The sequence below is a fragment of the Embiotoca jacksoni genome, unplaced genomic scaffold (assembly GCF_022577435.1).
Source record: "Embiotoca jacksoni isolate LCO1_2020_lvr unplaced genomic scaffold, fEmbJac1.0.p SCAF_2, whole genome shotgun sequence".
NCBI classification, from domain to species: domain Eukaryota; kingdom Metazoa; phylum Chordata; class Actinopteri; family Embiotocidae; genus Embiotoca; species Embiotoca jacksoni.
The window spans coordinates 16,262,529-16,276,929 of record NW_027185340.1 but is presented as its reverse complement, the minus strand read 5'-3'; the positions used below and the strand labels follow the sequence as shown (position 1 = coordinate 16,276,929).

The following is a 14,401-nucleotide window of genomic DNA, read 5'->3' as shown; positions in this document are numbered from 1 at the left end:
TGAATGCATTTAATTCTCAAGCGTCCACAGTGATTTTCACTGGATTCAGGCAGCACATTTTTTTAAGGTACTTACCTACAGGAAGGCTTCATAATTAAATAAAAATCTGTGAGACTCTCGGTTAACAGATAAAAAAAAATCTGTAAAAGAAGCTTTCTCTTCAAGAAGGCATAGTTTCAACACTGGCACTTTCTTAAATCCATTGCAAAGCCCAACGCAAATACTTTGATCATTCTTCCCATTAACAGTGAGATCCTTTATAGCATGCTCTCAATGTGAGTAGAGACAAAATCTACATTCCTCGTTTTGTGCAAAAGTATTTTCCAAGGTTAAATAAAAGCCACTATGAGGCCGTGTAAGAAAAGCCAAGAAGATACTGTGCAAAGCTTGAGTGTCATTAGCATTAAATAGCCTTTCTTATGTTACTCTCATCCACCATGGAACCACTGTCCTGGGAAACACGTGGGGAGTGAATTTGAATTAAAAGACACTTATTTCACAAGATATTCACTTAATTATACTAACTCAGACTGCTAAGGCCTCAGACTATAGGGTTCACATCAAATCTGAATTACATTTTTGTTAAAAAAAAAAAAAAAAAAAGGTGGAATTTGTCCCCGATCTCTTGGATTGGAAGCCCATTTTTTTTTATGGGCAGTATGGACAGATTAAGGCAATACAAAAAAACACTTTTACTGCTAAATGGGGTACCTGACTTTGGTCTCAAGACATGTGATTAATTGTTGTGCCCTTCTTTGAGGCGATCTCAGATCAAAAGTGAAGTGAATTTCTTTCTAACATTCTTTGCATTAATTTGACTGCTGGCTGTTTGTGCTGTCAGTCATTGGCTGTTTGGGGCAAATAAACACACAAATTGCACAGATTTTAGCTGTGAGGTAGATTAAAATGTAAACCAACTCTCATTTGTGTTAGTGTATGAGGCATATAACTCTGTGACAAGCGCAAATTTTTGCTCAATTTACACGTGAAGACTTCATGGAAGTCAACTCATGCTACCTTTACCTCAGACATACTGCGCCGGGGGATTTTGCATCCAATCGCTCACTTGAATATTTCCATTAACTTTGCATGCAATCACTCCCTGGTCAACCAATCAAACTCAAGTTGAGGTAACGCCATTACTCGCTGGTGCTGAGACTAAATGTCTTTTATTTAAGTTAAAGTCCTGACCTCAGACTGGCTCTAACCTCTACACCTACATGTACCACCTAAAATACAGATGGTATGTTGATTGGAATAATCAAGACAAGAATACTGCACAATACTGCAGTCTTCTTAAAATCAGACTGTAGAAAACTGTGCCATAGTTCTGGAAGTTAAATATATAAACTTTGTGCCAAACAACTGAAAACTTGGCAAAGGCATCAAAGCTTTAAACACATCTTGAACTGAGTTCAAGGCCAAGTATTGGTCAAAGTAAACCAGCTGACCAAACTGAAGCATAGAGGCACTGATGTGGACTTGACCCGATTTCAATGCTTATATCATTGATGTTACACTTTGTACCACAGATCTTTTCCTTTGTTTACAACACTATAAAATGACAAAAATTCCAAAGGTCTAAGAAGCTCACACTACGATGGCTCTCCCAAATGCAAATACAGTCAGTAATGATCTATGAAGTTGAAGGGTAGAACTGTAAGGACAATCCCTTCCACCACAAAAGAAAAGTAAGAGCCAACAAAGCTGCACTACTTCCTTTAACATGAGAAAAAGTCCATGAGCTTGTGTCGAGAAGAAGTTGCATCAATGACATATGAAACACTGTAAGAAAAAATATAGTAAACAGGAAATGTCCTGGCAGAAAAGACATGTCCTTCAACACGCAAAAAAAATAAATTCAGTAGATTTGCAGTATACCCGCTGTTCTAGTCATGGAAACGTATGTCCATCCTTTAGTTGAAAAATTACAGCTTAATTGTCCTCAGTAACATTTGTAGAATTATTTTTTACCACTAAAAAAAAAATCACAAAACTTTCTTGCTATGCCCAGAGATAAATCACTTCAGTTTGAGAAATCAAATTCAATTTTTTTTTTTACCATTTTTACAGACTTTTTGTTTAAGTGTAAGTTATTTTCTGATCAGATTAAACATAAACAGTTCCAAACAAGTTTCTTGAGGGTCGTAATATTTCTTGTTTAATAGAAAGGTAAATCCAGTAACACTGCCAAAATGAGGAGCTCAATTCCATCCCACATACTTAATAATACATAGACTTATATTGTGCAATAATGCACTTGAGGTACAGTGTCATTTACTTGGCATATGGTAATAGAGTTTCAGTCAGCATACAACTGTCTGAGGTAGCGGGAAATGCATCATAAGGTAAGTATTTCCTATTTTTGTAAGAGGTTTAAAATACTAGCTGTCTTATTCAAGTAAATAACAGAGGGTACAATTCTTTGAGGACTATTTTCATTGTAGTTAGAACTACTGGAAGGCTGTATTAAATGGAAGTGGATAGAGTAGATGTCTGATCTTCTCCAAAGCCACAGGATATATATATGTTTGTTATATTCCCCTTGTATTTTCTACATATTTATATACATTTATTTTATGCCTCTCAGGTTACTTCCTTATATACAGCAGCTGTGGTTGTGTATCTCCAAATACAGTTAGATACACAACCACAGGCTCCTTTGTTGACACTTGATGTCTGCTAAGCATTAGGTGTTTTGCTCAAGGGCATTGCAATGACATGTGTGTGAAAGACTCCCCCATTGTCTGGGAGTGGGTGTCAAGCGTGTGTTTGTGTCTGTGTGCACATAGCTACCAAGGTGCTGAAATATGTGTTGGCTCCATGGTTCCTGGGTAATTGCTAATAGTTATGTTGCAATGGACAGGGCACACACACACACACACACACACACACACACACACACACACACACACACACACACACACACACACACACACACACACACACACACACACACACACACACACAATAACACAATGATACACATGCACATTCACACATGCTTCATTAACTAGCAGTGCCTTAATGCTGCTCATTATCTGCTGAGGCGTAACAGTGAAAACTGGGTTACTTCCCTGCAAATGCTCACACGTATAATATAGCACACAAGCATAAACAAACACACAAAAATAGAAAAGCGCTCTGCCTCTTATTTTAATGTTATTTTTTCCACATGTTGAATTTTCCCCAAACATTTCTATCTTTGTTGAAAGTTGTAGGTTAGTTTGTCAAACTGCTTCCTCGTGATTAATGTCAAACAAGTTGGTCATATTTTTCTTAGAAGATACTCATCCCTGTTGTACTCCATTTTTCTCAATTTTCCCCAAGAAGTACAAGCTAATATTGAACAAATATTGAATCATGTAAGCCTACACCATGTCTTCCCAAAAGTTGTGTTATTCTGGGCAGGACCATACAATGTCATTAAGATGTTCATGATTTTCTCCATAATGAAAATGTAATTTGGTCTAATGCTGTTATGAAATAAGAGTTTCCATCTGCTCTTCGTCCAGAATGTAAACATTGATTTTTGCTGCTAATTTTGTTTTCATATTTGCCTGTCTGGTCTCATTTTGTAATAACTTACATAAGTCAAATATTTGGTGTTTAACAGTGATGCTGCCGTGATTTCACAGCAGCTTTGGCGAAATGGGGATGATTTTGGGGATGAGTTGTCTTCTACAACCTGAAGTAACTGCGCTTGTTTCTGTTCATTTTTTATTTTGTTGTGTTTATTACTATACAGAGGATCAAAGATTAATTTGCTGACATTAAATGGGAATCATTTAGTTACAGCGATTTGACGGCGAAATCAAAGGAGAGGGTGGGTGCTTATTTTAATCTCTTATTATGAGGATAACACTGAAAAGGATGAACAGCCAGAACTAAAAAAAACCACTAGATGCACTAGTGTTACCTGAAGTCAAAATGATATATGAAGCAAGGCGGTCACAGATGGATGAACTGTTAAATGAGGTGTTCACTGTGGGGTGGTGGGCTATTTATCCAGATTTACCAGCAGCTACAGTCAGGAGATTAAATTCCTCTCACATTGTCAGAAGGGACGAGGTGTGTTATTGATACTATACTGCTCAGATCTAGCTCGACTGACAGAGTAGACATTTAAAGCCAGTAGATTGTATTTCTTATTGCATGGTTGGTGTACTAATAAGATATACAGTAAAGCAGGAGAGACTCCAAACGACATTAATCTTTACACCATATAATCTTGAAGTGGCAAAAGAATATTTTTACTTCCCGATATATTTTAGAGTTTAATTACATAGTATAAATTATCAAATGTCAATATAAAAAATAATAGCTTTCATGTGGTCCAATTTGGGATTTTCTGCACTGCCTTGCTCAATTTGACACTAAATTGCCTCCAGTAAATTGTAAGTTAAGCATCACAAGCAGTGGAGGGAGGATTAAGAATAAAGGCTGATAGAGGGCAATTAATTTGAGCTCTAGTGTGTGATTCAAACTGTAATAGACATTGTTCATTTGAAACCTTTCCAGAAACTCCAACATACATTTGCTATATGGGTTGCTTTTAAATGCGACCTTGGAGAGAAGATTTCCACGGATAAATAGACTGTGAAAATGTAATGTGTAGCCTTCACTGTGTGACATATGAGGCTAGGAAGTCTGAAGCCACCGTCACCAAGAGAACAGAGAAAATAAAGGTCACTAGTTCGAATCCCTGACCTGAAACGATCTGTGTGGAGACTGAATGCCAACAGAAATCTCTACCCTTAAATAACATATGTATTATTTAAAATTTCACCATCCTCTTTGAGGTGCAATCACACACAGTACAAATCTAATGGTGCTGTACATGACCACAGAAGTGAGAACCTCTGATTAAATGCACCATGAATCAGCTACAATTTCAACTAACACTTTAAATAATATCACGCCTCCCTTATCTAAGCAATACAGGATTCTAAATTACTACAACATACTTTTGAATGTAAAAAATATAAACCAGCCTCTGGTTTCTATAAGAGTTTGTTAAATAAGAAACATCTTAGTAATTATTCTCTTTTCAGTCTGTGCGATTGCATGATAGCAAACATACTTCTCAAGTGAAAACAGCTGTTCGAAACACTTCCAATTTAATTCTACATTAACGAGACTAAGACTCTTCAGTCATGCTCGCTGCTCCTCAAAGCTGTTCTTTGACACAGAGGTGCTTTGAGGTCAATGCCAACATCAGCATATAAACTAGCTTCTGAAGAAAATGCTGACATTGTGATATTAAGCAGGCAAAATGTTTAATAGGTTCACCATCTTAAATAAGTATTTATTAGCACTAAACACAAAGTAGCTGCAGCTGAGGCTGATGGTGCTATCATTGTTTTTGTTTTTTTTGGTATTTGGTCGTAAATAAAATGACCAGACCTGAGGAAATTTGAGGGATAACCAAATTTATTATGATTAATGCCTTTGGTACGTACATGTCTGAAGCAAATTTCATTAATAAACCCAACTGGTGTAAGCCACTAAAAAGCACAAATGTGAACCACATGGTGACCCTGCAAAAAAAAATCAGGGGATCACCAAAGTCAGTAGGATTCATCCTCTGGGAGCCATGAATGTCTGTACAACACTTCATGTCAAGCCAGGCAGTAGTTGTGGAGCAAAGTGGTCGGAAATGTCAGTACTTGTTCGAGCCATCAGAAAGTCATACCGCTAGCATGACTAAAAATGTCATATATGCAGTAACAGCTTGTAAGGTCCAGCATATGATTTTAATACAGCTTTTTCTGGACTGCACTGTAGCCCTCAGGCCATAAACTGCTGCAGCTGCACAGCCCAGTGGTCAGAAGCACAACACTGTGCCTGTAAGAGACTCCTGATTAGGCCAAGTAGACATATGTATACCCTCATGTCTCAGCGTCTCCTCCATCCTCCCTATGAAGACGAATGTGTTACTGTTTGACCAGCCTGGTAAGATAAATGTTTAAATAAACCCCTCTCAGCCTTGTTACTGGCTTTACATGACTGCGTGTCTCAAGCTTTTTGCACACAACCACTTTGGCGTGTCATCACATGAAGCAGAAATGACACAAGAAAGTTCCAGCCTGATGCACTAGTTGAGTGAACCACCACAACAGGCTCACTATGTCGCTGTTATGTAAGGTTAAATGTTAATATATGAGAGCAGCGGCCCAGATAAACGTGCTGTGAAATCAGCTCGCTGTTTCTCAGTGTGAGGGCAGATTTCTTGGACTTTGAGCAGGAAGAGTAGTTATGTTCGTAGTTTCTGGTTCTAGTTTTATGATGGACAAATTTGACAAAAAACACACTATACTATGTATGTAAACACACACACACACACACACACACACACACACACACACACACACACACACACACACACACACACACACACAAATCTGTACTCCAGAAAACAGCCTGAGGGCTCCCATAACTAAAAAAATAAAAAATAAAAAATAAAATACATGCAGAGACACAAAGCATGAAGCTATTAGCAGATATTCAGTCAAAGGTATAATTTGTACATTACTAAAGCAGTTACAGGATCCACTTTCACAAATTAGAGTCTATTATTTTGTTGGTATCCATTTAGCCATTTTAGAAAGTAAAATTGCGACTTCAAAAACATGGCTCTTGTTTCATTATCTGTAAAAGACTAAGTGTAACTGAAATAATGAATATATTTCTTAAAACATTTATTTCATACTTGTTTTATACTTCAGAGGTAAATTAGGATTTAATCTTAGTGTAGTACACAAATGTCAAAGTGCTGCTTTGTTAACAATCTATATTGACTTTTTGCAAAGCTGCTTTAATCAGTGTTTTAGTGTCTTCACCTTAACCCGTTCTTAAAACTGTAGTTGACATATTTTGATGATGAGGAAATAATTACTCAGAGAAATGCTGGCGAAGAACATTCAAAACCACTCATCACTGAACAGGTTACGCAAAGTCGTTAATCATTGTTAATCATTGTAACCCACTCTTCTGTTTGGGGAGTGGGTTACAGTGCTGGAGCTAAGTGAACACATGTGCACACACACAAATGCGTAGTTTGTTCATTAAGGAAACACTTGTGACAAGAGATAGTTGTTCTCAGCTATAACCGAGGATCTACCACTAATTAGGAAGAGTTGATGATAGTCTGTGTTTGAAAGCGTGACGCGAGACACTCCTTTTTTCAAAAAAACAAAAAACTGTTTCTGCTGCTCACCAATAACGACAGAGCCTTTGAGCTCACTAATCCTCTCAAACGAGTGTGAAATGGGATCGCTAAAGAAAAGTTAGAAATAATTCTTCCGTTGGTTGTCACACACTGGACTGCAGGCAGATTTGAGAAGCTGGATACTGAAAACAGTACAATGCAAAGGCAGGACCATGAGGTCATTATTTGTATGTCCTTTAGTGGGATTTCCTTGCTTGCAAACATCTCACTTTAAGCATGAGACCGTGTTGTTATTTTGTCAGTTGCTGCATATATTGTGTTGGAAGTCTCAGAGGGAAAAGCAGGAAGTGTGGAAGGCAAGTTATCTAATAATACATATATGAATATTAGATAATAATGTGGAAAACAGCCCCATCAAACAGGGCCGAGGCTGCTTTCGTTAGCTGTCTTCCTTTTATCTCTCATTCACCACCTATCTAATTAGCAGTTTTCCAGGGGGCGGGTCTGTCACACACAATGCACACAAACACACGAGAACACGCACAAAGCAGACAGTTATATATGTGCACCATTAAAACTTTCACTATCCAGCCCCACCTACCCCATTTATCTCTTTCTGTCTTGTTAGTGCAATTCCCGCTCTCACTGTCCCCCCATCTCTTTCACTCTGTCTCTCTCCTGATTTATAAAGCTTCTTAAAAACATCCCCTTGAGTCCTTCACACTAGAAATACGTACTCTGTCCAAGCAGAACAGAGACAGAAACCAGTGCTTTCACTAAATGTTCTCTATATAATTGAGATGTTAACTAGACACAAAAACCTGACAGAAAAATGTGCATTTGTGTATCTGGTAGCAATATCACAGATTTGTAACCTGCTGCTCTGTTTGTGTTTGCTCCCCCTCCTGCTCACTCGTATGTTCACATTGTTGCCTTTAAAAAAAAGATACATGCCTGCTGGAAAATGATATACTGATGCAACGAGCGCTTACCTGCTCAGGAAATATGCAGCCATTCATCATTGAGAAGCCTTTATCTTTTCTGGTGTCTCACATGCTAGAAAAAAAAACCACTGGAAATATCCATCCTTCCTTTATCTATACACGCTTTGACAAGTACAAAGTAGGTATAGTGACCTTGTACATGTGGTATAGGGTCAACACAGAAAGACAGACAACCATTCACGCTCAAAAATGTACTCTATGCCCAAGAATAACTAGTTAACTTGAAATGCATGTCTGTCAAACCCAGAATCTATTGTTACTGAGGCCAGAGTGCTGATAACTGCATCACAGTGCCACCCAATTGGAAATTTACCCATGTTGAGGGGCAGATTTTTTTTGTCTAGTGCGTTGAAATACAATACTTTCTTGTACATTGGGCATGTTATAGATGGCTCAAAAAATGTATCCAGAAAGAAAGAAAGAAAGAAAGAAAGAAAGAAAGAAAGAAAGAAAGAAAGAAAGAAAGAAAGAAAGAAAGAAGGAAAGAAAGAAAGAAGGAAAAAAAGAAGGAAAGAAAGAGATCATTAACTGCCCCTTTTAAAGCAGCTCAAAGAAATTATTTTATTTTAATAACTGATCATTCTCTGATTTCACTGCTGAAATTATATTTTTTTCTGCTCAGATATTTCTCTGCAGAGTTGGTGGAGACCAAACAACAGCTAAAAAGAGAGTTCCTGTGTCATCGTTTTTTTTGTACTGCTGTCAATTAATGCTGCTTAAAGTTTAGTCCTAGCTTCAGCAGTTATCCAAATCAATCAGACATCTTAGAAATTGAAAGTCTTTTTAGTTCAAAAGTTCCTCTCATTTAATTCTTTTTTTTTACTGATATCTCGGACTGATCGATGCACTAAATCCTACTTATATGATCAGACAATAAACATGCCTCTTGCTTTGAATTATGATTTTGTATTTATTTCTTATATGTTCCTCAGTCCGTTTCACAACTCCGGGGCTGCAGGTGACATGTTAAGACTAAAACGTTCATACACGTTAAGAGAATACATCTAATAATTGGAAATGAATGTAATGAAATATGCAAATTAGTCCGATCTTCTTTTGCACTTATGGTAATGTGATACTTCAGCTACACATTCAAACAGGCGGGGATTTTTTTTTTGCACATCCTTCCATCATTTAGCAGCTGCAGCTGTGCTGCTTTCAGTGTTGATGATGTGTTTCACTTATATATATTTTTTTTTTTAAATTACAGATTGCTTCTCATTTTTAAAATATGTGGCTCTGCTCTCAGAACACTTGTCCATGTTTGTGATCGGTCAGATATTGCAAACACCTCCTCTTTTATGTGAATGCGCTCAGAGCCGAAAGCAGAAAGCTTGAGTTAACAGAGAAAGCCGATAACCACCGACCGTCGAAGTACAGATTATCTCTGACTGAGAGTTTTTGCTTTGTTGAGCCAGCTCAAGCAAAGAAAGCCTGGGTATGTTGAACTTGTTTACACCCCTCAAACATTCACATGTAGGCTTGTTTCCTGGACGCAATAACATCAACAAACTCGCAAATGACTGCTTGGGAAAAGTTGATTTGACCAACCCACACAGCAGAAATCTCATATTAGCTCCATGTAGGGCTCATTGATGGACAGAAGCAGAAATGATTGCACTGGACAATTATGATCAATGTACAGGACATAAGACAAGTAGGTACTTTATCAAGAGTCTGTAACTCTTCTTTATTCAGCTGAATTTCTGAAAGCTTGGATGATTCCAAATAAAGCCACCCCAACAGACTTAATCAAAAGGGGCTTTTCTTTTAATATATTTTTCATTCTAGCAAATTGATTAAAATTTTGCTCAAGACCCAGACTTATTAAAACAGCCTCCCTGCTTTTGCTTCGTCAGGAGCTAAGACACTGTCGCATGATCCAGTCTGAGCCTCATGCTTCAGCTGGCGTAAACAGTGTCAACAATTTTGATGGCTTACAGAATATTGAGTCAAATAATCAGAATTATCAAATGCTCCCTTCAACTCCCCCACCACCGCAATTCATTCGACAAAGTGTCTCCTTTTAGTCATTTTACTACCGTCGACTGAGCTGAAATATTTTAAATAAATTCAAATTGAATCCTGAGCCGGCAGATGAAAGATGCTCACGTCAAAAAAAAAGAGGATTAAAGTGTCTCTCTGGGCCGATCCCCCCAATATTGATAGAAAAAAGTGACGGACTCTTTCCCCCTCATCCATTCCCTACGCTTTGGACCAAAGTGCATCACAGAAAATGTAAAATGGCCTCTGTCGTGGGACTAATAATGAGTTTAAAAACAAAAGTATGCCACAACCAAATGATTATTTTGAGATCATGTGGAAATGAAATGCCTTTGAAAAAGTGACTTTTCCAAACAAAACTTTAGAAACTGCTGTTTTAGATGGGAATATGGTGAAACACTAATGAGGCAACCTGGTGCGATGAGTCATAACTTTCTCTGCAAATGTAGAACACCTACATGGAGCCTTTGTTACTGGAATCAAAGCGCAAAGAGCAGAGGAAGCAGTGTGAATGTCTGTGTGTGTGTGTGTGTGTGTGTGTGTGTGTGTGTGTGTGTGTGTGTGTGTGTGTGTGTGTGTGTACTGCAGTTTAGTGTATCTTCAGAGTGTATTTCAGTTGTGCAGAAGCCTGCTCATTTTCTTATTTCTTGAGGTCCGTAACAAGTGTATCTTGTAAGTCTCCATAATGCTGGATGCTCAGTTTGGGGTTCACTGGATCGGATTCACGTTACAGTTCAGCTAAGGGTGAAGCATTTAGCGGTTAGCATTATTGTTGGAGACTGGGATGTGAAGCCAAGTCAACTGGATTAGTTCACTGGGTCTAAAATTACTAGTGCTGTGAAAATGTGTTTGGATTTGGTGGAGGAAGAGACAGAACAACGTTGTAGCCAATGAACAGTGATGTGCTCGCTCTGATTAACGTACTGAGGTGTATCTGAGTGATATGACTCCTTTGCTTTGTGGAAAAAAAGTGAACGATCTCCACATCAGTGCCGATGAATTTGATGTAACTGAACCGAACTAAGCGATTCAAATCAGCTTAGTGATTCATGATTTCCATGTTGACTGGAGATGAGTTTATAGCATGCAATTTAAATTAAAATGCAGCTGGATACTTTCTGCAACATCAATCTGAAGAAGTTAAGAAGGATCTGCTCTTGGATGACGTGTCACTTTTGTTTCCTACTTTTCAGTCCTGCAAATCTAAGTTTCATACCTTCGTTGTGTACGAGAGGGGAGTATTCTCTGAATATTTCTATAACTCTTTGAAACCAACAATTCTGATGTTAATGGACACTTTATACCGTAACTGGCCAGCTGTGATTTAAGCTCTCTTTTGATTTGTTATACAACTATTTGTGGAGCTTATCATGTATCGTATTGTTTACAACCGAGTCCAACTTTATCAATGCCTTCCAGGTGAAACTGTCTTAAAATATATATCCCTTTTTTGAAACAATATCACCTTGTGGGTGGAGGTGAGAGCTCTACAACGGCCAGCTTTCCACTCAGCCTACAACTGTGGATCAGGTATAAACACTTCTGACATGGCTGGAATCACTGCATTGAAAGAGGTAGATGGAGAGTAACCGACAACAAAGATGTCTAACCAGACGTGAAGCAGGGACATTCATGTTCATGACTGCCATTTTAAACCCCTACACCACCAGGGTGACAACAAAATGTGTCTTGATTAATACCACAAATATATGCCTAGAGATGAATTTACAGAAAATAATAGCCATATAAATTGCAATCAGAAAAAAATACAATTAAATATTTTCCTGAAATTATTCTCTGCCTGTCGATGTTAGGGAACAGCTGGTCCATCCAGCAACAAGTTGGCATAACTTTTAAAGAGAGGCATATGTTTATTTTATTCCTTTTTTATTTAGCTGTTAATGATGAATGATCTTTATGATAAATTCAGTCTTTAAAGTCTCTCACTCGGTATGTGCTTATTCCCTTGAGTTTTCTTTTATCTGATGTTAATATATTTGACCTTTTCAAACCTTTCCAACCAATTTAACCAATTTTTTATATCTCAGCCACAATTGATGACTTAATTAAAAAGTTACAAACAATTAAAATAGGAGAATCTGTAAAGGAACCTACACCAGTGTGTCAAACAGATTTATATAAATGCACTGCAGGATCTGGTTAAATGGGAGCTAAATGTCTGAGAATTTTTGACCATAGTAACATAACAGTCTCATTGTTTTCATCCTTTCCGTGTTGTCAGTTCACTGAGGGAATAAAACCTCAAGGTGAGTTTCACTTTAGAGTTTTAAATAGATTTTCATCTTTGTGTTTTCTGTTTCACTTGGCATTGTCTTGTTTTTTTTTGTAAATAGTGTACAGTAAAAAAAAAAAAAAGTATTCCGCAAGGGAAAAGGAGAGGATTACTTTCTGTACAGTAAGAGCTCATTGTCATTTTGCTAGGTCAGCATGAGGCAGAAAGCTATAAATAAATATATAAAAACAAGACAACAGGTAAGTTTAGACAGGTTTCCTATCTGTGAAAAATAATTATAATAAAAGAGTTGATTTGTAAGGTTATAATAATAGGTGTAGAGAATAATGATGTTGTCTTTTACAAATTATTTTACGGTCACTTTTCAAAACAGGGGAATTAGAAACGACCCAAATTTTGTAAGTAGTTATACTTGAAAGAAGGTTCCCATAAATAAACAAACTCACTCATCCACCTCTATTAAAACAGTTAAACACTTGATACACAACTGTGGTCTCAGAGTTGAGACTTACTTTTGATCTGGACATCATTGAAGGAAAATAAGCTTTCTCTACTTCCAAACCTTTACCCCAGTTCAAACCAAGATTATTAAATTACAGACCACACAGGGTGGTAGGTACCTCTACTTTTCACAGTTAATATCTTAACAAACTCACAGGTTACGTCATTAAAATCATGATAAAGTGGATGACTGTGGGCTACATAATTCAATAGCCTACTTTAATACAATTATTTATAGACGCCAAGCCACTGGCACTATTTCGCTATTTTTGTTGACAAAGGGACAAAGTTCACACAGATGCAGAAATTCACGTGTTAAGATTTTAAAAAATGAGTACTCCTCTCTTTGGCTCTGAACGTGAAGGAGAGTAACTGAACACCTTAAAAAGCTCCCGTGAGCAGAAGTTGCAGCCCGACCCATTTGTTTCATTGATGAAGACGTATCTAGATTTCATCACGTCTTTATGGTGATGTTTTCCAAACACAAGTCATAGTTCAGCCTTACAATATTTCAATGCCCTCATGACAAACGTGAATGCAGCCACGGTGCGTGAGACTCACCTATCAGGAACCACAGGAGCGCCTGTTTCTGCAGAGCTGAGCCGGTCTGCGAGCCCATGCTGTCGCTCTGAAAACGATCCACTGTCTCAAGTTTTCAGAGTGGAGTGGAAACAAATAAAAACGAAGAAGCGCTCAAAGAGTTGTAGGTGAGATTGTGAGTGACTGCTGGTGAAGAAATCCATGCAATGCGACCGTTCAGTCAAGTCAGCCACCACTCAAGCCTCTCCCGTATCACCTTGCGCGAACAGCTCGGGGGAAAGCCAAGACCCGTCCTCGCTCCTGTACCTCAACTCCCCCGAGTCGTCCTGTCACCGATCGTACGTCATCACACACACGAAACATATTGAGTTGTAAAGTTGGAGCTATTTTCCCCCACGAGTGCGTCCTGAGTTTTGGAGAAATCCGGAAGATTGGAACGTGAAGTGTGCCGTGTTGGAGAGTGTCGCTGTGCGCAGCGGGACGCACCAGCCCGGGAGACCGGTGGAGCTGAGTGTTGCGTGAGGGTTCACTGCTTCGCCTGAGGACACGGCTGCGGGTGAGCGGCCGGGACACAGGAAAGACCCAAACATTACAGTGCAGGGAGGGGAGGTGAGGGCGCTCTGGATTAGGGAGGAGGTGCTGCACTCGTACTTTTCCATTGGTTAATCGGATACACTCGAGCACCTAAGGCAGTATGTGACGAAAAATAATAATAATAATTTAAAAAAAATAATAATAATTTTAAAAAAAAACTTGAAATGAACAATAGGCTAAATTATTGGCTACATAAAAATAAAAAAGGCAAAAGTCATTGAATGTTAAACTACATTACCAAAAACTGTTGTGAAATGAAATGATCTAAAAAAAAAAAATCAATGAAGTTATCATCAAAGTGTCTGACTTAAAATGACAGATTTTACGTTCCTT

At 38.1% G+C, this 14,401-nt stretch overlaps 1 protein-coding gene across 1 annotated transcript in view; it reads right to left on the bottom strand.

Moving 5' to 3' along the window:
• The window catches only part of ramp1 (receptor activity modifying protein 1), a 50,293-nt gene extending 36,205 nt beyond the window's left edge, over window positions 1–14,088 (bottom strand). The window contains exon 1 of the mRNA XM_069154775.1: window positions 13,496–14,088. Coding sequence (XP_069010876.1) covers window positions 13,496–13,553 — 58 coding nt within the window. The 5' untranslated portion in view covers window positions 13,554–14,088. The remainder of the gene's footprint in view (window positions 1–13,495) is intronic.
• Window positions 14,089–14,401: the final 313 nt, after the last annotated feature.